The sequence below is a fragment of the Corvus moneduloides genome, chromosome Z (assembly GCF_009650955.1).
Source record: "Corvus moneduloides isolate bCorMon1 chromosome Z, bCorMon1.pri, whole genome shotgun sequence".
Lineage (NCBI taxonomy): Eukaryota > Metazoa > Chordata > Aves > Passeriformes > Corvidae > Corvus > Corvus moneduloides.
Window position 1 is genome coordinate 7,170,401 of NC_045511.1, and position 23,666 is coordinate 7,194,066.

General features: G+C 37.1%; 1 protein-coding gene across 4 annotated transcripts in view; it reads right to left on the reverse strand.

Annotated features, from left to right (window-relative positions):
* Positions 1–500: 500 nt before the first annotated feature.
* Positions 501–23,666, reverse strand: part of IL31RA (interleukin 31 receptor A) — a 42,331-nt gene continuing 19,165 nt past the window's right edge. For all 4 annotated transcript variants that reach the window (XM_032095268.1, XM_032095265.1, XM_032095266.1 and 1 more), the window contains 13 exons: positions 23,206–23,326; positions 21,605–21,771; positions 20,338–20,489; positions 16,944–17,109; positions 16,253–16,335; positions 15,496–15,712; positions 14,121–14,303; positions 11,311–11,412; positions 9,753–9,899; positions 7,672–7,812; positions 6,398–6,491; positions 4,786–4,864; positions 501–3,959 (listed from right to left, as the gene is read on the reverse strand). In XM_032095268.1, coding sequence (XP_031951159.1) covers positions 3,360–3,959; positions 4,786–4,864; positions 6,398–6,491; positions 7,672–7,812; positions 9,753–9,899; positions 11,311–11,412; positions 14,121–14,303; positions 15,496–15,712; positions 16,253–16,335; positions 16,944–17,109; positions 20,338–20,489; positions 21,605–21,771; positions 23,206–23,326 — 2,252 coding nt within the window. In that variant the 3' untranslated portion in view covers positions 501–3,359. The remainder of the gene's footprint in view (positions 3,960–4,785; positions 4,865–6,397; positions 6,492–7,671; positions 7,813–9,752; positions 9,900–11,310; positions 11,413–14,120; positions 14,304–15,495; positions 15,713–16,252; positions 16,336–16,943; positions 17,110–20,337; positions 20,490–21,604; positions 21,772–23,205; positions 23,327–23,666) is intronic.

Genomic DNA, 23,666 nt, shown 5'->3' on the forward strand with positions numbered 1-23,666 from the left:
TGTGGGAGAAGAGGCCAAACCCCACCTGGCTACAGCCTCCTTTCAGGCAGTTGTAGGGAGTGATAAGGTCATCCCTGAGCCTCCTTTTCTCCAGGCTAAGCACCCCCAGCTCCCTCAGCTGCTCCTCACAGGACTTGTGCTCCAGACCCTTCCCCAGCTCCATTGCCCTTCTCTGGACTCGCTCCAGTACCTCAATGTCTTTCTTGCAGTGAGGGGCCCAGAACTGGACACAGCACTCGAGGTGTGGCCTCACCAGTGCCCAGTACAGGGGGACAATCCCTGCCCTGGTCCTGCTGATCCAGGCCAGGATGCCCTTGGCCTTCTTGGCCACCTGGGCACACCCTGGCTCATGTTCAGCTGCTGTCACCAGCACCCCCAGGTCCTTCTCCATTGGGCAGCTTTCCAGCCGCTCTGTCCCAAGGCTGTTGTAGTGCTGCCTGGGGTAGTGTGCCCAGAGAAGCTGACTTTAGTCACAGGGCAGATTGTGGTGGTGCATCCCACGCTCTCCCACCAGCCACACTATTATCTGAGAAATGCTCATTAAGCCTCAGCCTTGACAAACAGCATCTGGGCTGAGCTTCTCTTCATGTACTCAGAATCACTGTCTGCTCCCAGGAATTAGTGCTGTCCAATAAGTACCTGGTTTTTAACAAACTGACTTGGAAACTTATTTTTCTTGCCTGAATAACAACCCAAGTGAAATAATATTTTTGACATTCAAGGAAAGTTACCGACTCAAACTGCGGCCACAGAAAATTATTATGACTAAAGCCCATTCTCTTATGACCCTATAAACAGCAGTCCAAAGTGAGACCTATTCTATGTGAATATGAAAAGATAAAATATCTAAATGGTATATTTAGTATAAATCAATAAAAAAAATTTTTACATGTTTTCTCAGTTTTAATTTTTTAATGGTTCACAGCGTTCGTTTGAAAGACAAACTGTAGAAGGTAAGGAAGAGTACAACTCCCAATGCAAAAAAAACCAAGTGCAAGAAGCTTTCATTCCAAAGCATGTGCAAAAGGCAGCCTTACTTTCTGGAATGTATTGAGCCCACTTCTTGCATTTTGCTTTTTCAGAGAAAATAATGAGCAAGGGAAACAGAAAAATGAGGAGAGAAAAGCAGAGTATCAATAGGGAAGGAAATAAAATGGGATAAAAAAGAAGGATATGCTTACCCTCCAGAAGCTAAGAGTTGTTACAAGGATAACCTACCAAAGGATAACCACCAAGCAAGAACCTCCCCTTTCTAATGGTTTCTAAATGTTGCATTCACTTTTTACCTGTATCAAACATGCAACTCAGAATATGCAGCTTTCATATGGCTGCTAAAAAATTCCTAGAAAGGCCCACAATATCTCTACAGCTGTTTATTTTTACATATTGTGCTATTAAAACAAATACTGAGATATAAGGGGAAAAAATGCTGTGATGGAATCAGTGAGTTCTGAGCCCGGGGAAACAACAATGTAGCTGTACGTGAGAAGTCTAGAACCAACTGAAGCAGCGGAAAAAAGCAGTGACCTAACCAAAGCTTTGTCCCAGTTTCAGAGTATGACTTACCTAGGTGAGCAAGGGCTTATAAGAGCATACGTACATGCACTTTGGCTTAGAGCACTGTGGTTGCAAAAGTGATCCAACAAACACAAGAGGTGGAAATCATTGTTGCTTGATAAGGAACATTTGCAGAAATTGTTTTCCCATTCTTTCTTGCCAACTAGAGGAACATTGTTCTAAGTTAAAGCAGCTTCCAAACTATAGAAAAAGATCCTAAATGCAAAACTTTACACTGTTTTCCCCAACACAATGCAAGTAATAGCCAATGCATCCAAGGAAAGGCTCAGCCTCCTCATTCATGCCAGATAATATATTTTCCATTCATCCACTTTCTTCCTGCACAGAAAAGAAAGGCCTTCTATTCCTATTCACATTTGCCTCTCATTTTCTATCCCCATAACTCCTGTATCTTTTTTTACCCTGGAAGAAATCTGCAGTTGTGCAAACTACAGTCTTGTGCAAACAAGACTGATGACATCAAGCCTCTAAATACTTTAAAAATAGTTCAAAGTCTTAAAATTACCATATCCCCAATACGTGTCATACTGAACACCCCCTTCTAACACAGTTTACTTAGACTCTCCATCTTTTTAAACCTGTTATTTCAGTTTTTCAGTATTTCAGTAAGTTTTACAATGGTCTCTTTCTTGTTAAAAAATTAGTATAATCGAATGCTTTACTGCTTAATTGCTGATTTGTAAAATGGAAACTGCAATTAGATTTATGACTTAACAAAATCATAAAACAAATGACAAAAGGTATATCCTTCATGTATAAATATTTAATCCTAAATCAACTACCAGAGAATAACTGGGAAGATTTTATAGACTTAGTGTTTTTTCATTACCTCCCTGAAAAATAACTTCCTAACTCAGTGCTTATTCCAGCACAAGATGACATAGTTAGTTGCTTTTTTTTTTCAGCTCAAAATATCAAAATCTCAACTGGGAAACACAGTTTTAAACTGAAGCAAATTAGAAGCACAGGGACAAGAAGATAAGAAGTTATCCTTCAGTAAGCAGTTTTAAAAGGCAGGAAACAAACAGGAGAAACAAAAGCAGGCAGCACAAAATGCTGATGACAATTAAAAACATGAGAAAGGAAAGGAAGCAACATAGCCAGCATAACACATTTTCCAAAATGCAGATAACATAACAAATATACTGTCATTAAAGACAGGAAACTATAACCCTAACTATTAATTCAAGAGTCAGGATACAAAAAGACAACTACTGAAATCTACAAAATACTTGTAAAACAAGAGGAACATGATATATAAAACCAGACAAAAAAACAATCAAGGGAAATAATAACAGGAAAGTAGTTCTGTTTCGTGTAACTGAAGGAGGGATTCGGCAGTTTCCAACTCCGTTCAAGTCCGCCCATGTTTCCCCAGCAGAGCGGAGCCTTGGGAACTGGTTGTGTGGGGAGAAATAGACGAGCTACTTGCACTGCTGGATGCTTCTGCAGCAAATACCAGTTTGTTTTAGCAGGCTGATACAGGAGAACTAAGAAGAAATAACAAAAGCCATTTCTTCTGCCTCACTATGAACATGTCTGGTAAAAATAAAACCAAAACAAAATAAAAAAAACAAACCAACAAAAAACCCAAACATCCACATTGAAAGTGAACTCTGACATGTACACACACAGTGAAAAAAATTACTTCACAGCTATTTGAAGGAAGAGGGTGTTCCCATCCAAATTAACTGATATCAGCCACGTTAGAACATATGAATGCCAATGAGCAGCAGTGCCAAGGGATCTCTCACAGGATTTTACAATGGAGTTTTCTCACACTACTGAGCTTTGGCCACCCTGAATATGTCCAATGTTACGTAGGATTGTCCTGGAACACTTGGTTGAAAAGGAGGTAAGACACTTGACTGACTTTTGCATTCATCCATACTGCTTTCTGGGAAGCTCTCAGAAACAAGAAATTCCCTTGTTTTAACAGAATTTTTAAGGTATGGATTGAACAGTGCTTCTTCATTGAAATCTTCCAGCTTTAAAACTTCTTCGCTATCATTTTCTTCATTTTTAATTGGATTCTGTTGGGATCCACACAAATCATTTGCCAGCATCTCTACGGGTTGGACTTCCTTCACTGGTACTGAAGCTGAATGCATTTGGCTTCTGGTAAATTGATCAGTAATTATGTAAGTCATAGATGGTGAAAAACATTTAGCAAGTTCATTTTCTTCATTATTCGGTATCTTTTCATCTCTGTTAGTTATGCCTCTTGTATTAGTATCAGTACATTCAGAAACATGGTTTTCATAGTTTATTAGTAGTGATCCTTCCTGACTTTCTTCAGGAAAACAGTATTCCAAAACATTTATGTCTTCGAAGTCCACAGTTTTAGTCTCAGATGACACTCTCTTCAATAATGAATTATTCTGTCAATGCAAAGAGATACACTGGAGAGTTATAAAGGTATAGATAAAGTATCAGTTTATTTTTGGATAAGTAAATTATTGCTATTTGAGCTCTGACTCAATTTCAGACATGCACTAGAAAAGAGTTCACATGCATTTCAGACAGGATGCAGTTACATGTGAATGAGTACTAAAAAGGGCAATGTTATTCTGTCCATTTGCTAAACACTTTCATATTAGGTTTTCTGTGCTTAATGAAATAGCAAGTTTCAATGAAGGTTCAGAATCAGGTTTGGATTGTGTCCATCTAGTCTAATCAGACATTTTTGAGAAAAAAGTTTAAATCCCATTATCCACAGATTACACTTTCTGCATAAACCTGATCAACTCATCTCCATTCAAATAAACATCAAAACTTTAATACGGATTAAATATTCAACAAATAAAAGACAGAAGTGTTAATACAATCATATACCAAATCTTACTATATATGTTGCAATAATTTTTTTGTGGAGAAGGGAGGAGGTATACAGATGTGGAAATCTGATGTAATAGACTCAATAGCCTGTGCAAATTTAATTTACTTTACTAAATGAACCATGTCCACCAGCCACTTTTTCACTTCAAAACATTATTTCTCAATATCTTATAAGAACTAGATGAATATACTTTATGAAGATGCATCTTCTCTATTGTTTTGGAATACTACAAACAGCATTTTGTAGCACTTAAAAAGAAGAATAAAATTCAGTATGGGGAGGGTTTAATTCATAAAATGACTCCCAGAAAAAGATTTCTTTTCTCTCCATTTTACCCCTTCTTTAATGCATAAAATTGCAACTATTACCATAGATGAAGCAAGAGGCCATTCCACTGCAAGGCTCTCTTCAGGATTTGGTATATCAGGCCAGCAAACCTTTTTAAGCCTATAATTGAGAATGGAATTTTAGCCACATTATGAAAGAAATAGATTATTAAAAATAAAACTAACAAATCACCAGAAATTCCAGATACTGCTAAACTATCAAACTTTCACAAAGGAAGTCTTTTCTATATCAACACAATGCTTTTCAATAAAATTGTTTCCCCATACATGGATTTTTATTACAAAAGATCTCAACAAGATCTCTTGGGTTACAGAGACATTGCAGAAAAACTACTAATTCACAAAAGCAATTTTTTATTATATTATATATTATGTATTATTATATAATATTATCCAATTAAAGAGTATATTAAATAAGAGCATGCCAAAATAAGACTGTATACAAACTGTTGTGATCGTGTTTCAGGGTGTTTCTTCAGTGAAAAGCCACCTCAGGTGACCTTTGCTCAAGGAAAGTGTCCCTAGCACTACACCACATTAGACCTACGCTGAGTTCCTAAATTAACAGCAGTTAATGATGCTCACTCATTGAATCACTTACTGACACTGGGTAGAGATGTAAGGGAATGAAAACCAGTCCTTAGCTTGACTTTTCACATGGCAATTTGATCTACACAGGAACAAACATTCTACTGCATCTCAAAGTATTATTCAGAATAAAAAAATAGTTTCTACTATTGTAAAAGTTCAGAAAGCTCAACACAGATGAAGATGTAAAAGGGATGGAAATTATTGCTTCACCTGTACTTATTAGCTGATGCTTCACTTGACAACAGTATTGGTTCCAATAGCTTAGAATGCCCCAAAATCGTTCAACTTTTTAACCTTCTCATCAGCCAAAAAACCCAGTCACTTTTCTTGTGAAAAAAAAGCATATTTTATAACCTTAAAAAAACTCATTGTCATCTTTGGGATATGCTCAGAGAAAGCAATTTAAAATCTGTCAGGTGACAACTGTGACAGCAGATGAAAGGATTATGAATCATGAATGGATATGGATCCATACTCAAGGATGAAGCATCCAAATGTTTTCACACAATGTCATTTGTAAGTTTTTTCATTACTCCTTTGCAGCTCACAGGCCGCATCACAAACCAACAAGAGTCATATTATTATGGGTAAGATAAGCAATAGGAACTATGTGAAATATGTGCAAGTACCATCCTAGGATATTAAAAGTGTCTAGAAAGTTTTATTTCTTAGCATTCTTAATTTTCAGAAACTGGCTTGAAGTTTGCTCCCCTCACTTAAATGACCATGGAACTGCAAATGGCACATATACAGCATTTTACATAAAACTATGTAGGTGATATGTAAATCTGTTTCTCTTACTTATTTTGTTTTCATTTATTAAACTTCCTAAAATTAGTATTTATTTTTGGGCTATAGCACATAAACTGCCGTTAAAGTATAACCTGTACACTTTATTTGTTGCTCCAATTGCTTGTTTTCTATTTTGACATTGGTTTTGACATTGACAATAAAAGCATTTATAAAATAATTAAAAATTCCCATTTTACAAGTTAATTTTAAGTGGTTGCATTGAGTTTTAGACAGTAGAAAATGTACTCACGCATGTTTTTTCAAAATGCACGTTATCCAAAGGCCTATCAGACAAAACATGCTTATCCCAACTGGTATAGCAATAAAAAAGACATCTTCTTTATCTTTAGACAAAAACAAACAAAAACCAAAACACCAATTAGTCCACAGGTGTTTGTCATTTCTTCAGGTATTCCCTTAAGACAGTTAATTTTTAACATCCAAGTCACTCAATTAGCACAATTCTAAAGAGTTCTGTCAAAACTAGCCAAAATTACTCAGAATACTGTAGGATATCCATTGTATGATGAGTCAAAAGATGAGTATTTTGAATTCAACAAGCCACTGTTACTGAGCCAGAAAATCAGTTCACAATGAGACTTTGCAGGATGTTTCAGAGACAGATTTATCGCATTTAAAAATTTCCTTTACTTAATAGAATCACACAGTAATTTAGCTTGGAGGGGATATCTGTAAATCACTTCATGCAACATTTCAATTAGATCAGGCTGCTTAGGGCCATAACATGCCAACCTTTGAAAGGAGTCTAGGATGAAAACTCTACCACGTCTTGGTCACCTGTTATTTTACACTCACCTAAATCTGCTGGTCAGTGCCACTTCCACCAGTTACAAAAAGATAAATTGCAAATTAAGTTCAGGAGATAGATTTTAAATCCCAAAAAATACAGTTACTCTGACTGAAACATTGTACAAATTTCTGAGCTAGCTTCCATGTACCAGAGTACCAGAGGTATTTAGGAATGTACTGAGAACATTCTTCCAGAAGTTGAAATGAGGAAATGTCTGACCTTCTGATCTGCTGCCATTATATCAACTTCCTTGTGAAATCTGGCTAAAACAAATAGTAAGAGACAGGAAAAGGTATTTCCCTACATACTCACTGGCCACAACCTCTGCACTCATTTATTAGGTGCAACACAACGTGTGGTTACTGTAAATCTCTCAGATGGAAAAGTCTACTTTTTAATGAACCATCCCATCACATAGCTGATAGCATACACACCACTGCTTCCACAAGCAACCATAGTACTCCACAGCTTTACTGACAAGAAAATAAAGATTTTTGGGGTTGACTTCCAATTATGAGCTCTTTTTTTAGTCTGTGAGATGGTTAGTGAAATTAAGTTGAATTCAACTACTGTTGCCAATTCTTCCTTGTTTTGTTCAACACTACTTAAAAAAGAAATAGAAGTTAACAAATGCCTAAACAAAAATGTCCTGTAATTCTTATTCCCACACCCATTTTTTGAAATCGTAATAACTAGCCTGGATTACTACTTACCCAATTTCAAAGTCTTGAAGGTTTTTGGCTCTCCAATGGTTCCACCAGCTCCGTTGCTTGCCATGATATTAACAGTATATTCTGTATTAGCCTGTAAAGACTTCAGTCTGTATTGCAGAACATCAGAGTTCACTGTTTCATCTTTTTAGGAGAATATTTATGTCAGTAAACACACAAAAGAAATGTTGTATCAGGGAGCTGTACACTTATTTAGCAACTTCTACAATAATAGATCACAAACTATTTTAAAGGTAAGTTGAAATACAAAGCAATCTCACCAGTCCTTTTAAAGAGAAAAACGAAATCATTAAACTATCAATACTTCTTAAAAGTTTGAGGCAAAAACCTGAACCATTATGTATTTGCTTTTAAAAATAAATACAAATATTTTTTCTAGTATTAAAGATAGGTGAATTATGATCTTCTGCAGTTTATCACTGAAATCAGTGCTTTGAGAACTTTATTTCCTCAAAGCAGTTGGCCCAGAAATTAGGAACTTCAAATAGTTTCTGTAGCTTGTGAAATTCAACTATATTTCTACTACATGCAGTTAGACACGTATCATGCAAAAGAATGCCATCTATAAGCACTGGGATACCACCCCAACAAAGTCAAAGGAAAGCCAAAATCAACAGGTATTTTTTTTCCAAGTTTAAAAATGCTTTTATGAACAGAACTCAGTGTTTCCAATACATTGAAATTAGTGTAACAGGCTTCACCTTTACATTTTTTTAAGCAGGGCATGTATCCTATCATCCTATGCCTACTAACAATGCCAAATGGATCTTCATATTAGAAATTACAGGCACTAAAACATTTTCTGGTGCATAAAGTCAAAGTCAACTCCTTTCATCAGTCAGTTCTGCCAAGAAACACCCAGGAAATAGTTATGCTGCAATATGCCCCAAGTTAAAATAAACTGACTTTCTCTTAAGGCTGGGAAAGTGAAGTTCTAGTGTTAAAAGGCCATCAGCAAAGTCACCTTGGCACACACCCCATGTTCTACTCTTATCAAGAACACATGACATCAGAGAAGCCTCAGAAAACATCAGTACAGCATGTTTTTCCATTTAAATTTAACTCCCTTGCATTGGTATTTACAACTAATTTTCTAAAGAAAATAATCTGAAGTCCTAAAAAGGACACGGCCTGCTTTACATTACAAGTAATATGGAGAAATACGGGTCTGTAACATGTCTCACGGATGACCCTACACAAAGCAGTCAGCATTAAATTACTCAGAAACCAACATGGTAGGAAAAATTACATGCAGAAGACTAAATCTGATAGAAATAATAAGCTTTCTCTTTCACATTTAAAAATTACCAGGAATACTCTTGCCCTGGGTCCAAATGGATATCCGTAAGAAACAAGCATCACAAGATTTTTAAGTTTGCAAACTTTGAAAAGAGATTGTATTAGGTGCCTGATAACAATGATGTCTAAAAAAGGGAGGAAAAAAACCAACTCTGAAGCACTGAATGATCCAACAGCATTCTCCATAAACTATACAGGAAGAAGAGTTTCGGTCACCCCAACACTTTTCATGAAAGCTTCTGCTGAGATTTAAACTAAATAAGTTTTGAACAGATACCATTACAATGCCAGATTGTTTGGACACTATTCCTGAGGTAGAGGTTAGGAATATGCTCAAATTTATGCTATCAGCCTCCAGACCAGAAAAGCAATGGCAAGCACAGAAAATCAAACACTTCTGAAGGAACTGATCTAAAAACTATGTCCAAAGAAACTATTTCTTGGCAGCTTCCTATTTTCTTCTATAAAATTATTATATATAAAATTTTATATATAAATATAAAATTGACAGTAAAAATATTTTAACAGAAAATTTCCACCATACTTTTCCAGAAACTGAAGGCAAATCCTTCCAAGGACATGCATGAAACTCACTGAACCCTCACGATCTGTGACTTTACATAGAATCTATGACTCTCCAATATACTTAACTCCTCTACTCCTGTCATGACCTTTGCCATTGACTTCAAAGGTGTGTCAAGATGGAAGAGAGACTGAAAATTTCATAACCCTGTTGAAAGCACTGTTGCTTAATGTATACTTACTCAATTCTTTTCCATCTTCGGGTTTATAGAATATTGTATAGTTAGTGATAAATCCGTTTCTTTTATCCTTTGGAATCTCATTCCATTTTATTGTAACTTCATTTTTCCCCACAAAGCCTGTATCAGCCAGAGGTCCTTCTGATGGCTCTACAGAGAAGCATTATAAGATAGGAAAAGTAGTAAAATAGTCAAGGTACCACAATGTTATCTGCCCCTGTTTTTTCACATGTACCAGTAACATTAGGGGAAACATAAGCATGAGAAAATACGTAACCACAGTGCTCTGACATAGTCCTTAACTTTTCTCACCTTCCTTAGTGTGGGAATTCTTCTGATTCAACTTCCCCTCATCTATTCTGGAATTTGCATAGTTCTAGGTGTTACTGTATTCAAATATCCTGAGATCATTAAAAGGCTCTATTGTTACAACATCAGAGAGAGATCAAAAGTATCCTTTGTGCACTCATGGGGGGACTCAGGTGCAAGGCCACTGCTGATGCAGGAGGTCTCTAGCTGAGCTGGGATTCAGATGACATCTCCAGCACCCCCAGCATCCTCAGCCTTGCCCGTCACACTAAAGAAAGCCTTTCTACTGACACAATACCACCTCAGACATATTCCTCATCACTTTGAAGAGTTCTCTGTGTTCCAGTTTAAAAAAAACACCTTACTTCCCCCTTTCTCTAACAACCCTGAGTGTTGTCACAGCTACCTATAAACAGGAAGGCACTCAAAACACATTCTAACTTTGCTAGTAATTATTACTCAAATAAAAAATACTCCATTGCCGTCCCCCAGTAATTAATGCTCTTTAGTGGTGCACTGTAGTATGTCTGCATGCCCATTTACATAGACCTATTTATGCCCACACACAAATCAACATTTTCACATGGAATCTTAAAATTACTGGTAAGCTACATTCTTATAAATGGCTGTATAAATCATTGAATTCACATTAAACTTCTACAAAAAAAGAAACTTTACCCCTTCCCCTGCAAAACACTACTTCATCCACAGTTTCTCTACAATTACAAATGCTGTGTCTTCTTATCATTTTTTATGTGCAGGACTGCAAATATTTTATTACATTATAAAATATAACAACAAAGTATTAAAAAAGTAAGCTTCTCAAACCATACATTTTATTTTATGAGTAGAGTTTACTCATATATTAAGACTGAAAAATGTAGTCAAGCATTAAAATCAAGTATAATTGTATATCTAAGTGAGCTGTAACACTGAAGAGATAACTAGTTTAAAAAACACTTTCATGTTTGGAGCTATACTCTTTCCAAGTGCTTTGTATACAATATGTAAACTTCACAAAAAATTAGTGGGTGTAAGCAGCAATGTACTTGTATCACAAGAGGAATACTTTCTTATAAACCAATTCTGTGGCTGAACAGAACAGAAATCAGGAACCCTGAAACCTAGGGGTTTTTCCACCATCTTCATCTCTCTTTCAAATAATGATAATACCAAATCACTCAAAGATAATACATCCTGAGAAACAGACTACAACACATCTTTCACAACATGTTTACTTTAAAATACCTACTTTTTTCTTGAGCATAGAATTGTGCGTAAGATGGAGCTGCTACATTATTTCCATAAAGAGGATACACTGAGATGTTATAGCATATAAATGGTTTAAAGTTTTCTGTGAAGGAAAGAAAAGAATATCTACATACAATCTCTGTGTGACATTAATACAATGAAAACAGACTAAATCACAAGGGAATTCTAAACATACAGTTACCGACTACTCAACTGTTTAGCAAGCACAATATGCAATTATTGACTTGAATGCTCATTACTGCCTTTAACACATTTTGTTAAAAGTAGTATTTGTAATAGCACATGGTTTCTGACTCATTTTTCACAAGAAATACTTTGAATGGGTAATAATATTCCAGTTTCATACAACTTCTCTACATGAATCCACTTGCTCATCTCGAAACAGTCTATGGTTTTGGAGAAAGTCTCTGTCTTCAAATAACTGGTATGACATTACACTTAAAGGTAGTATTTTTGATTTCACATATCTTTATGTTTACTGCTCCACAAGAGACAATTTTGTCTCATGCATCAAACAGATTAAAAAGCAGTGGGGTCCCAGCTCTTAACACCTAGGACCTGAGGGAATGGCAAGTAGCTGTGTCAGGGGAGATTTAGGCTGGATATCAGGAAAATGCTCTTCACCCAGAGGGTGGCTGGGCACTGGATCAGGCTCTCCAGGGAAGTGGTCACAGCATCGAGACTGACAGAGTTCAAGAAGTGTTTGGACAATGCTCTCAGGCACATGGTGTAATTGTTGGGGTGTCCAGTGCAGGGCCAGGAGATGGACTTCAGTGATCCTTCTGGGCCACTTATAACTCAGAATATTACATTATTCTATTATTTCTACACTGATTTTCCAGTTATGCCAACTGCAGATCTACTTTTAACCAGCCTGACTCAAGGGTACAATTGTCCCAAGTGAGATCTCTCCAGTAGAATTTTATGTTTCAAGACAGTTCAAGCTATGTAATCAACAGGGTTTGTACCCACTATTTACAACAGCTCCCATCGACCCTGAGAGGATGTATCTGTAGCTTTACATTCCCTGGTATGAAACTGGCTTCCTAGGTCACTCCTCTCAAGTTCTGCAGCTTGCGAATAATGGCTATCAATAGATCCCTGCATTATATCAGCTTTCTGCTGCTCTTTCAGTCCCTTACACCTATTGCAGGGCAGCAAGAGTTACGGTGGCCATCATATACACATTACCCCATCTGGTTTTAGCTAGGTTAATTTTCCTCCCAGTGGCTGCTGTGGGCCTGTGTTTTGGATTTGTGCTGAACACAGGGTTGATAGTACAGAGTTATTTTTGCTATTGCTGAGCAGGGCTCACACAGAGCCAAGGCCTCTTCTGCTTCTCATACTGCCTCACTGGTGAGGGGGCTGGGGGTGCACGGGAGGTTGGGAAGAGACACAGCTGGGACAGGTGACCCCAACTGACCAGAGGGATATTCCAGAACATGTGACATCACACTCAGCATATAAAATGGGGGAAGAAGAAGGAATGGGGCGACATTTGGAGTGATGGTGTTGGCCTTCCCAAGTCATTGTTACATGTGATGGGGCCCTGCTCTCCTGGAGATGGCTGAACACCTGCCTGCTCATGGGAAGCAATGAATTAATTCCTTGTTTGCTTTGCCTGTGTGTGGGGCTTTTTTTTTCCCTATTACACTGTCTGTACCACAGCCCACGAGTTCTCCTGCTTTTACCCTGCTGATTCTCTCCCTGATCTCACTCAGTAAGCGAGCAGCTGCCTAGGTTTGGCTGCTGGCTGGGGTTAAACCACAGCCATCCTTTTTGGGGAGCCAGGCAGGAGTCGAACCATTGAAATGATGACAGATTTGATTGGTATGTACTAGACTGAACTCATAGCTGTTAGTGCTGTTCAGCTAGTGTTAAGCAGGTTCCTGTGCTTGCTATGGGGCTCGCTTGCTTGACTGGATATTAGAGTCTAGTGCTAGTTAGTGGCTGCTTTTTGCTTTTGCTGTTTGCTGTAGTGATGCACTGCTTAACTGATTTGTGCCTGAGAACATTTTGATAACAGCCATGGGGATGTGCCTGGGCTGGCCAGGGCAGTGCTGCTGTTTCTGTGCTGATGTTCTCAACAGGCTGGAACTCCAGTGTGAACTTGAGTTGAAGGGACTGTGATGTGTGAATGAGTCCACAATGGAGAATCCACCTGAAGCCTGTGGAGGATCGCACACTGGAGCATGTGGAGAACGTGCCCTCACAGGGGAGCCACACTGGAGCAGTTTGTGAATAACTGCAGCCATGCCAGAGAAGTTCAGTGAGGACTGTCTCCTGTGGGTGGGAACCCATGCTGGAACAGGGGATGTAAAGATTCCTTTGCCACCTGTAGTGAAGATCATGGTGAAGCAGGCCATCCCCCTGCCGCCCATGGAGGACTATGATGTTCTCTCTCTAAAACACATGAAGGAGCATTACCTTCTCCCATATTCAAATTCTTTTTAGTTCTAGATTTCTCTGCTAAAAGAGTCACATCACTGACATAAGTCACAGGCCTCCCTACTGGGATAAGATCAACCCATGGAACTGCTTTAACACAAAATTGGTAGCCTAATCTTATATGGGATCAAACACTACACCTTGTACACTGCATGAAAATTTGAAAGATTAAAAAAAGCTATTACATTTCCTGCAGAGATTTCAGTAAAACATGTAATAATACTGTTATGTTTAAAATGGTCTGAGGAAAGCTACATGAGTTCATCCTTGTTTGTTCTTTCCAATCTACCTATAAATATATGTACATCTGTACATTGTTACAGCTGTAACTGATAAACATACTTTTGTTATTTTTCCACTTTGTAGAATTCAATACATATTGCCATGATCTACCAAAAGGGTCCATCTCTGATTCCTCATACCACTCAACCACGTATTTGGCTGGTTCTGGTTCAGAGGTTTTCCACTGCACAACCACTTCTTCATTTGTTGTAGAGGTTGTTACTGTTTCAATCACCTGAAAGGCTAAAAATTTAACAGAAAGTATCAGCAATTCTGTCTTCATAAACACCTGAAAAACATATACAGAATTCAAGAACCAGTCTCTCTTTTAGAATCCAAATTTCATAGTGTGTAAAATTTTATAAACCAAGTTACTACCAATTTTGCAGGTAGCTCATAAGCAATTTTGATTGAGATGACAAAGGTAATAGGAGAACAATAAGGCAAGTCAGCAAGGTCATGAATGACACTGAAGCAGAAGTGAACCATCAGCCTGCAGAATAGAAGTAATGAAATTCTGAGTGAAAACCCAACCTGGCAAAGCAGAGGCAAAAAAGACCTGACAAAGCAGAGGAAAAAAAGAAATGTGTTTGGTGGGAGGAAAGCATATCACAGCATGGAAAAATCAGAAAAAATCTATGGTGAGATACAAAAGTGGATAGGGAGGTAGTAAGCAAACTCTAGCACAAAATTACATCAAATCTACGTATCCAGTCTTCTGATGAGAAATGAAATTTGATTGAGCAATTCCAGGGGAACATTAGCACTTACATCATGAACAAGTGATGTAGAGGTGATTCAAGTGTGTCAAACACAGTCTCTCTGCCAGATCATAGCAGGTAGCAGGATGTTGCAATGCAAGGCTCAAAGCAGTATCAGAATTAAACATAAGAGCCAAAGAGCAACTCTTGTGCTAGAGCAGACCAGCTTCCTAACCCAGGCAGTGGGTGGGATGGGTACTCTGGGAATGCTTATGAAATAAGATTAAACACAAGGTTTCTCTCTCTGCTTCCACTAACACAACTTAGAGACTTCTATTTATCATATCTTTGAATTACGTTGTTAAATACTCTGCACTAGTACCCTGTGGTAACCAGGTATTATGAGCTAACAAAGGGAGCATTCCATAAATTTATTTGGGAGGTGCAAAGTTAGAGAAAAAACTAAACCAAACAAAAAACCCCTCAGAAAGTAATACAATAGAAATGCAGTAAGACATCAAAAATTATTCATATCTTAACAATTGTATCTCAAAACAAAACCTCCAACAATAATTGTCTGTAACAGTTACATGATGCATGATGGCAAAATATACATAGATACTTATGACAGAAGCCCTTAGCACAGTTTTGCTTCCACTATATCAGAACTTAAACAGATGTAATGAAAACCACTTTTTCATTATTGAGAAAAATATGACATTGAGAAATCTTACTTTTTTCATCAGTGGATGGAATCCTCAAAATGGCTTCAGGAGACTCTCCAGCAGAGTTACAGGCAGTGACAGATACTATATGTGCCTCTTCATTTAAAAGTAAAGTGATTTTCTTTTCAGTAGAGTTGTTTGTCCTTTTAAGAGCAGTCTTTTTTTCTGGAAAATACTGTATTTTGTAGCCTAGAATTCTCCCAGAAGGTGGAAAGCTTTTTAATGGCTGTTAAAAAAATATACAGTAGTAAGTGTTTCACAGTGTTATTTGGACAAGCCAAAACATACGCTGTATTAAAGGCCAAATTACAAAACTATCATACTGTATTTAGAAAAGCAAGGTATTTTCTTCAGGCCCATCTTTAGGACAGACAGCCATGGCAATTTCCTTGACAGATTTCAAAAGTCAAATACTGAGATTTGAAATGCAAAAAGCCTTTGGACACTTTGCTAGAAGATTAAAGTGAATTTAAACACAGCTTTGGTAAAATGGATTGTTTAAATGCAGTTTAAGGACTTTCAATGAGATTTTCCAGTGATCTGAACACAATTAAATGCTCCCTTTTCCACACAGATTACAAAACTCCATTCTTTTACCATTCACTAAACAAAAGCCTTTTCAATTCTCATTTAGTTCAGTGAGGGTTTTTTTCTGGTAACAGCAAGTGCCTCTGGCAGTTATGTGTCCTACAACACTAAAATACTTAAACACAGTATCAGCGACAGGATACCAATACAATTATCAATTCACAAAAACTGTATATACCTTCCACATAAGATGTACAGATCTATTTTGAGATGAATGTGAAGGCTCAATTACTCTCCACAAATCCACTTTTCCTGAAGGAGCTATTTAAAAACAAAAACAAATAACTTGCAATTTGTTGCTGTATTAAAAAGACAGTCTAATACGGTGAAAACAATCAAAAGGTTTCAAACATAGAGTCTAAGAGAAACTTACTGAAATAAGTTTTCTGTAGTGCTATGCCCTTTTTTTCCTAATCCCTAATTTAGTTAATTTCATAAGTTTCCCGCTGCTCGCTTTTATTTGTTGTCCTAGAGTCTCCTAGAAGAGATTTTCTAGCCTTGTTTTATAACTGACATTTTTAATTTCTCTACTTATAATTTATTTCATTGAACATACATGCTGCACTACTTTTCTGCTACTATCTTACTTTTCACTGTTAAATCTCCATCTACACTCTTAATTTTCCCTCTCTTCAGTCTGTCTATTCATGTTTTCTTCCTTAGCACTATGTTGCTTGAATCACTTTTCAAATCACCTGCACTACTTGCTCATCTTTCAGTTTATATTCAAACAAAATACACATGTTCTGTTTAAGCAACAGGATTCTAAATTCAATAGATTGATAATATGCTGAAACACAGTTTTTCCCTACTAAATCCTAATGCCTCAAAGTGTAACAGAAGAAAACTATTACAGGTAGGTAGCTTACCTTTTTCTTCTGTGCTTCCTTTTTTTTCTCCACTCCATCCACTCCAAAATGCTGACCCATTATTGACACACTGAATGGCAACAGAATAGTCTGTGGAGTCCCACAGACCTGTGAGATTACATGACCCTGTTTTATTTTCTAGATTCAGTGAGACATTGACAAATTTCTGAAAAAAGGTACATGAGCAAAAATTATTTGATAAAAAATTACATGCAGATATATGACTTATTTTCTTAAAAAACCACAAAAGATGCAGTTTTTGTGTATCCCACCTCACTCCTCTGAAACTCAAGATTGCTTGTTTTATACTTCATTTTTCTGTGTAGGACCTTTGTTCTTCCTGTAAAACTCCAGGGTTTGAAAAACTTTATTCCAAACTAGGTCTGCACTGACTGACCTGTGGCTTCAACAGTGCGCAGCTCACATGTGATTCTAGAGCAGCTGTGCGCAGGAGCTGCTGGAAGAATGCAGATCCCACTGGTGGGAAGCAACTGGTTATTGTTAAAGCCATTACTACAATAATGGCCCACAAGACCATCCTGGGGGAAGCAGTGATTCAAGAAGTTTGTGAGTCAGCTGGGTACTTGTTTCCTGTCTTTTATATCTTTCCTGAGTTACAGGGCCTTCTCGCTTTTAGCCATCCAACAGTGTGGCTGTGGGCTTTCCCAAAGATTATCAGCATAGGATTAAAATGAAAAGGCAAATGAAAAGACAAAATTCTGGTACCAAGAGGTAAAAAATAAGATGAAGCCTGTAAGTGGTGAAGGAAAACAGGCATATGAGAAATAAATGATGCGGTATCTTTTCAGAAAAGTAATGACAATGTGAGTCATTTCTTTGTCTTAAAAGGAATCTCACTCACTTCAACACTTAGAATAACAGGGCTAAAACACAGTGAAGACATTCTTGGCTTCCACCAGTTGAAACTTCCAATGAAAAATGCATCAGTCTATAACAATACAAAATGCAGACACCCACTCGTATGAACACCATAATGGGAAGTGCACTGCCTAATGTAACTGGAGATTTTAGTCTGATCTGATCTCAAGAAATTCACTGTCAAAAAATACCTGCTTCTATGAGAATGAATTCAGGACTCTCCAAACCACTGTCGGTAACAGACTCTACAACAAACATACAATAAAAAGGGCTCCAAAACTATTACCAGCCTGTGTCAGAATCTGACACAGAACTGGGGACACCTCATATTAAGTTTTAGTTATTTGCCAAAGGGCAGTTACCAATACTGCATTATAATTAGAAACTTAGTATATGCAAGTACAAAAACAGATCACTTGTTTTTCACTCAGTAAAAACAGTTCACACCAAACTATTTAGACTGGTTTGCTCAGATGACTTTAAAGGACAAGAAGATATTTGTCATTTGCTCAGACATTTTTTGGGGGTTGATGTTGGGGTTTTGTTTTGCATATATGTGCTGACAGAGAAACAGCTCCTATGTCTTTACTAATCATGGATAGCTACTGTTTTTTCCAGAATGTCTGTGGGAAAATGCAGGTGTGATCGGAGGAAGCAAATGGACACTGTATTTGATAGCAAAAAACCAGATAGGTGATTTCTAATGCAGGTGCTGAAAAATAGACACAATACACAATAAAGCTATAGACCTCCAAGAAGGTGAATGTTTTCAACATTTGGAAAGGACCTCATAGCATATAAGTGTCACAAGGACACCAGTGCCTTGACTCCGTGTGGGAAATGAAGTTGCAGGGAGCTCTCACAGAGAGCCCGCAGGTGCCGACAGAATACATAAACGACATTGTGCTTGAGCAGATAGAAATGGATACATGTTTCAATTTGCTGCCTTGGCAAAAACTGCCTGACTTAGAGCAATAAGCTTTTGCAAAACTAAAGCAAATACAGTTTTGTAGTTTTGAAATAAATATTCCTTATATGAATAGAAATGTAGTAAAAATATACTTTATACAAGAAATAATAGTGATAAGTAAAAGAGTAAAGAGTTTTGAGTTTAATAATAAAGTTTCCTAGAATGTTAAGATGTATTAGTGTAAGCTTGTGCAATAGGCTATAATAGCAATATGTTTATTGGATAAGAAAGTATGCATTGTGGCAAATTATACAGTGTTGATTGGTACAAATGTGTAGCAAGCTTTGTGGCATTTGCTTATTGGCTAAAAAAGTTATAAAAAGCCTTGTAGAGATAGTGAGGCTGGCTGCTGCTTCTTCAGCAAGCTGCTGCTACCTCACTGAATTGCTGCTACCTGGCATCTGTACCTGCTGCAGCTGCCAGGCCTAGCGCTTCTGCTATTGCTACTGTAACTACTGCCTTTGATATTGGAGATGCTGTTCGTAAGGACTCTGCTGTCTCACCCTTCAATAAACATGAGACTGATTCAGCAATAAATCATCTCAGTGACATCTCGAGCATACTTTAATCCCAGGACAATCCTGGAAATCCTGACAACTCCGAAGGGATAAACATCTCAAACAGATCTTTTGGACAAATATTAGTTCCATTTCTAATACCCCAACTGGACCTGAGCCATCCTGCCCATCCAATCATCTCGAATATTGTATCATGAATCCAAGAACTAGTATGTCATATCTACAATAATGATGCTTGAGAATGTGAGAAGGATGCTAGCCAGAAACACCTTTAGTGTTAGAAACTTTTTTAAAGCTCTGAAGACTACCTTGATGAATTTTTCTCTCCCAAAATTATACATATAGTGCATAAAACAGTAAGATCAAGGTAGACATCTCAGTTCAATAAATTTAAAAAGACAATCCAATAAACTTGGCCAATTCTTTAATTTGGAAGAAGAAACAGTAAAACTATAAACACAATCCCTTCCATACTGAGGACCATAGAAATAGATCATCTGAAATATGCAAATACTGGGGTTTTTTACAACCATTCAAGTGTCAAAAAGACAAACTAAGAAAAATAACTTCTCTTACTTTCCATCCTGCAAAATTTGTATTTTCATTCACTTTAAAATAAGTGTAACATTATTCCATCTTAATCAGATTTAAATACTGTGATTCTGAGTGAGTGCTGTTTTCACCACCAGAATGCAAGGGAAAAATAAAATATTGTGACTGACTGCCTGTGTAATCCCTTGGTCTAGGGTCATACCTCATCCTTTCACAGAATAATATTGAGAAGCATGGTACGTACCAAAACAGGTACTGACCAAAAGAAAGAGGACAATTAACCCTAGAAAACCAAACAGTGTTAGGATCATGCATCTTAAGATCATGCACCCCTGATAACATTCCACTAAAAAAATAACAAGGTTATAATCACTATTTCAAACAACTTGTTGCTTTTTTTCTACTTAAATTCTTATAATATTAAGAAGTTAGTCAAAAAGAAACTGGCATTCAGAAGAAAAATGATGTAACTTACTGTAAAGTTTGAATACAAGTTTCTGTATTGAACCTGGCAAATTAAATGTTTTGAAGGGAAAATCTTCTCAGGCATTTTCCAGGTTACCGTAAGTAACTGCTTTATACCAGGGATTTTTTTAACTGAAAGTATTTCAGGAGGAGCAAATTTCTCTAGAATGAAGAAACAAAAACATTAAGAGAGCAAAACGCTTCTATAAAAGTTCAGAATTTCTATGTCTGTGTGTGTTCCAAGAAGTTAAATCCTTATCTCAATAACACTCCCTATCAGAGTATTCATGTGATGATTTTTATTTTATAAACATAATTCTACATATGGGAAGTTATCTGTAAGAGATGCATAAATAACTGATTTAATTACATGGGACTTTGAACAACCTGGTCTAGGGGAAGGTGTCTCTGCCCACCCAAGCTTTTCTATGACTCTGTGATTCTGCTGTGAACCTGCCCTCAAATATACGTGCAGATGTCTTTCATTTGCATCAGGACTCAAAAATAGTACCCAGAGACAACAGCAAGGAAAACAAATGAAGCAGAGCTGGGATGCCAAAGGCAAGACTTAACTGCAAATGAGGAAACAATTCAGCTGAAAAAGATCTGAGGGGGTGAGAAGTGTAAAGAAGATGGCGGGAAAAGAATGGACTAGCAATGAGAAAAGACATGTCTGGCATAGAGAATGTGGAGAGTAATGAGGAGTCACAGCAGGTCTGAAAACAGGAATAAAGGATATGACTGATGACGAGTGCTGCAGCAAAAAGCAGTCAGTTTATAAGGGTTATTGGTTAACTACACCACCAAAATGAACAGAAGAAAAGCACAGGACAGAGGGAGAGGAGGTACACAAGATATTATTACTGCTCCTGTGTGGAATTATTATTGCACATTAGAACAAGTGCATTTTTTTAACATTCCTAACCAGAATATAGAAAAGCAGAGTAAATGATGGGTGGCCCTTGAGAAATTATAATATCACTATTCATTTACAGCCAGGTGTTGTATTGATGCTTGGTAGCACTCAGAAATATTAAAGTACAGTCCGAGTACCAATTAGGTTGACAAAAGGTTTTAATATACGGCCTTTAGCTTAAAACAATATTGTTGCAGTTAGATGTTTCACAGCATGAAAACAACACCCTGTCATTTTTCACCACCTCACAGAAAGATCAAGAAACTGCTGAAAATTACTGCTGTAACACCAACCAGTTTGAAGAATTTTACATGGAAAGGTCATAAATAAAATCTTTATCACCTCTTTTTTAATTACCTACCTATTTTTATCAAAGGTATATGAATGCAGTCTGATGAAGAGCTACCCAAAACATTTTTAGCTTCCACCTGAAAACAAAAATCCCTATCATACGGAGTATTTGGATAAAAAAATGAACATGACTCTGTTGTATTCTGGCAGGAGCTGACTGTATTTGGAGAATTCATCCTAAAAAAGAGAAAAATAAAAGCAGTTAGAAACGAGAGGATTTTCTTACAATAATTCAAACAAATTGTTAGGGTATTATTTATATACCTTTGAGGTTGCAAGACTTTTTTACCAGTGAACATCTTTAGATGACATGTTTGTGTAAACGAATACTCTTTCCTAATTTCCCTGCTCCCTTGTACCAGTGCTTTTGTAGTCATATGCTAAACTCAGCTAGGGAGATATCTGGATTAAAACTAATGTTTAGATTTGGCTGGAAACAGTTCTGCAATCCAATTCACTCTGTGGTTAATAAAAGGTTTGTACTTATAGAGGAAGGAATAATACTGAAATGTGCTTTCAATGGCTGTTTTAGCTTCTGGCTTCATAAACTCAGCTAAGTTATAAAATATAGAAACACCAGAAGTAGTAAGAAAGTTCCACATTAAAAAGGTGGAAGCCTAAAATGCCAAAGCTAAAATGGAGATAAAACTAAAGAGGTTTTCCTACCCTACAACTTAAATAAAAAATATAGTATGCACTAGTACAATATGAAAAAGCGCCCTCCAGAGTCTGAATTCCTTCCCATTATCAAGAATAACTTTAGGCATTTTGGAAATCTCTTCATGAAACAGTATTACCTGGAGTCTTGGCTAGGCAGAAAAACAACACTACTAGAAGCAGCACTATGAAGGACAGATTGACAAGTGCATCTGGGACAAATCTGTGCTATCTGAGATCTGCCTTGGAACAACACTGATTTCACCATTTTCACAGTCACTTATGAAAAAGCAAGTTCCTAACCAATATTTAAAATCTAACAGAAATTGAAAGAACCAAGTATCTGTGTTTCTCTGCTGAAAAGCATGAGACCACATAATTTGTAAATAGAAATCCCCAAGCAATCCAAAAGGACAACTCCGGATTCTTTCGCTGAAACCTCATGACTCCCAGGGTCCCTAGGTTAAATGCTACTGGAGTCAAGAAGAATACTGCAGTAAATCAGTGGCTTAATGAATTTTGACAGGGAATTTTTTAAAGCAGATGAGGAAGCAATCTTTTATACTCATTCAAAATGAGGATAGTTCATTATATAGAAAGTTTCTGGGAAACTCACCCATAAAATGCCTCCATTCTTCATCTGTACATAAGGTCACTCAACTTCCAATTTTATTGGTAATGTTACTTCAAGGGAATCAGCTTTGATATAAATATTTCTCTACTGAATATTGGGTTGAGAATACTCATTTCCTTTATACAGCATACAAAAAAGATATCAGACTGTACTTTATCAGCAATTACCAACCCTGAATTAATCAATATTCACCGAGAAATGCCAAGACTCCAATCTCCGTGATGATTTCAAGTTTTCTTTAAACAGAAGTCAGGATGAGAGAGCAAGAGAGCTGGTTGTCACACCCCAGCAACCCAGTTCCCAGCACCTCTTGTACTTACAGTTTTCGGTAAAGAGTATAGTTTGTTGTAAAACTTGTTTCTCTTCCTGCATTCCAGGTACAGGTAAGGTTATCCTTATAGAAATAAATGCAGGAAATATTTTCTGGCCTGTCTGGACGAACTACAATGACAAAGGTTTAAAAAAAAAAAATCCAGTACAAATAAGTAATTTTAACATACACCTGATTTTGTTGGTCAAAAAGCAGATTATGGCAAACTTCATTCAGTGTCAGTCAGCACTTCGTTTTATCATTCTTCACTGCCCTGAGAACTCCTCACAAAACCAAAACGAAAGCCACTCTTTCTTATCCTGAGGAGACAACGAGATTTTCTCCAACCACTTCTCAGAAATACTTTACTAAGTGTGCCTAAAGGCAGTGACTGCACAACCTCAAGAGTGCAGAAGACAAGTCCCTGGGAAACAGATCTACGTGACTAAGTGATCTCAAAGAGATCGCTAA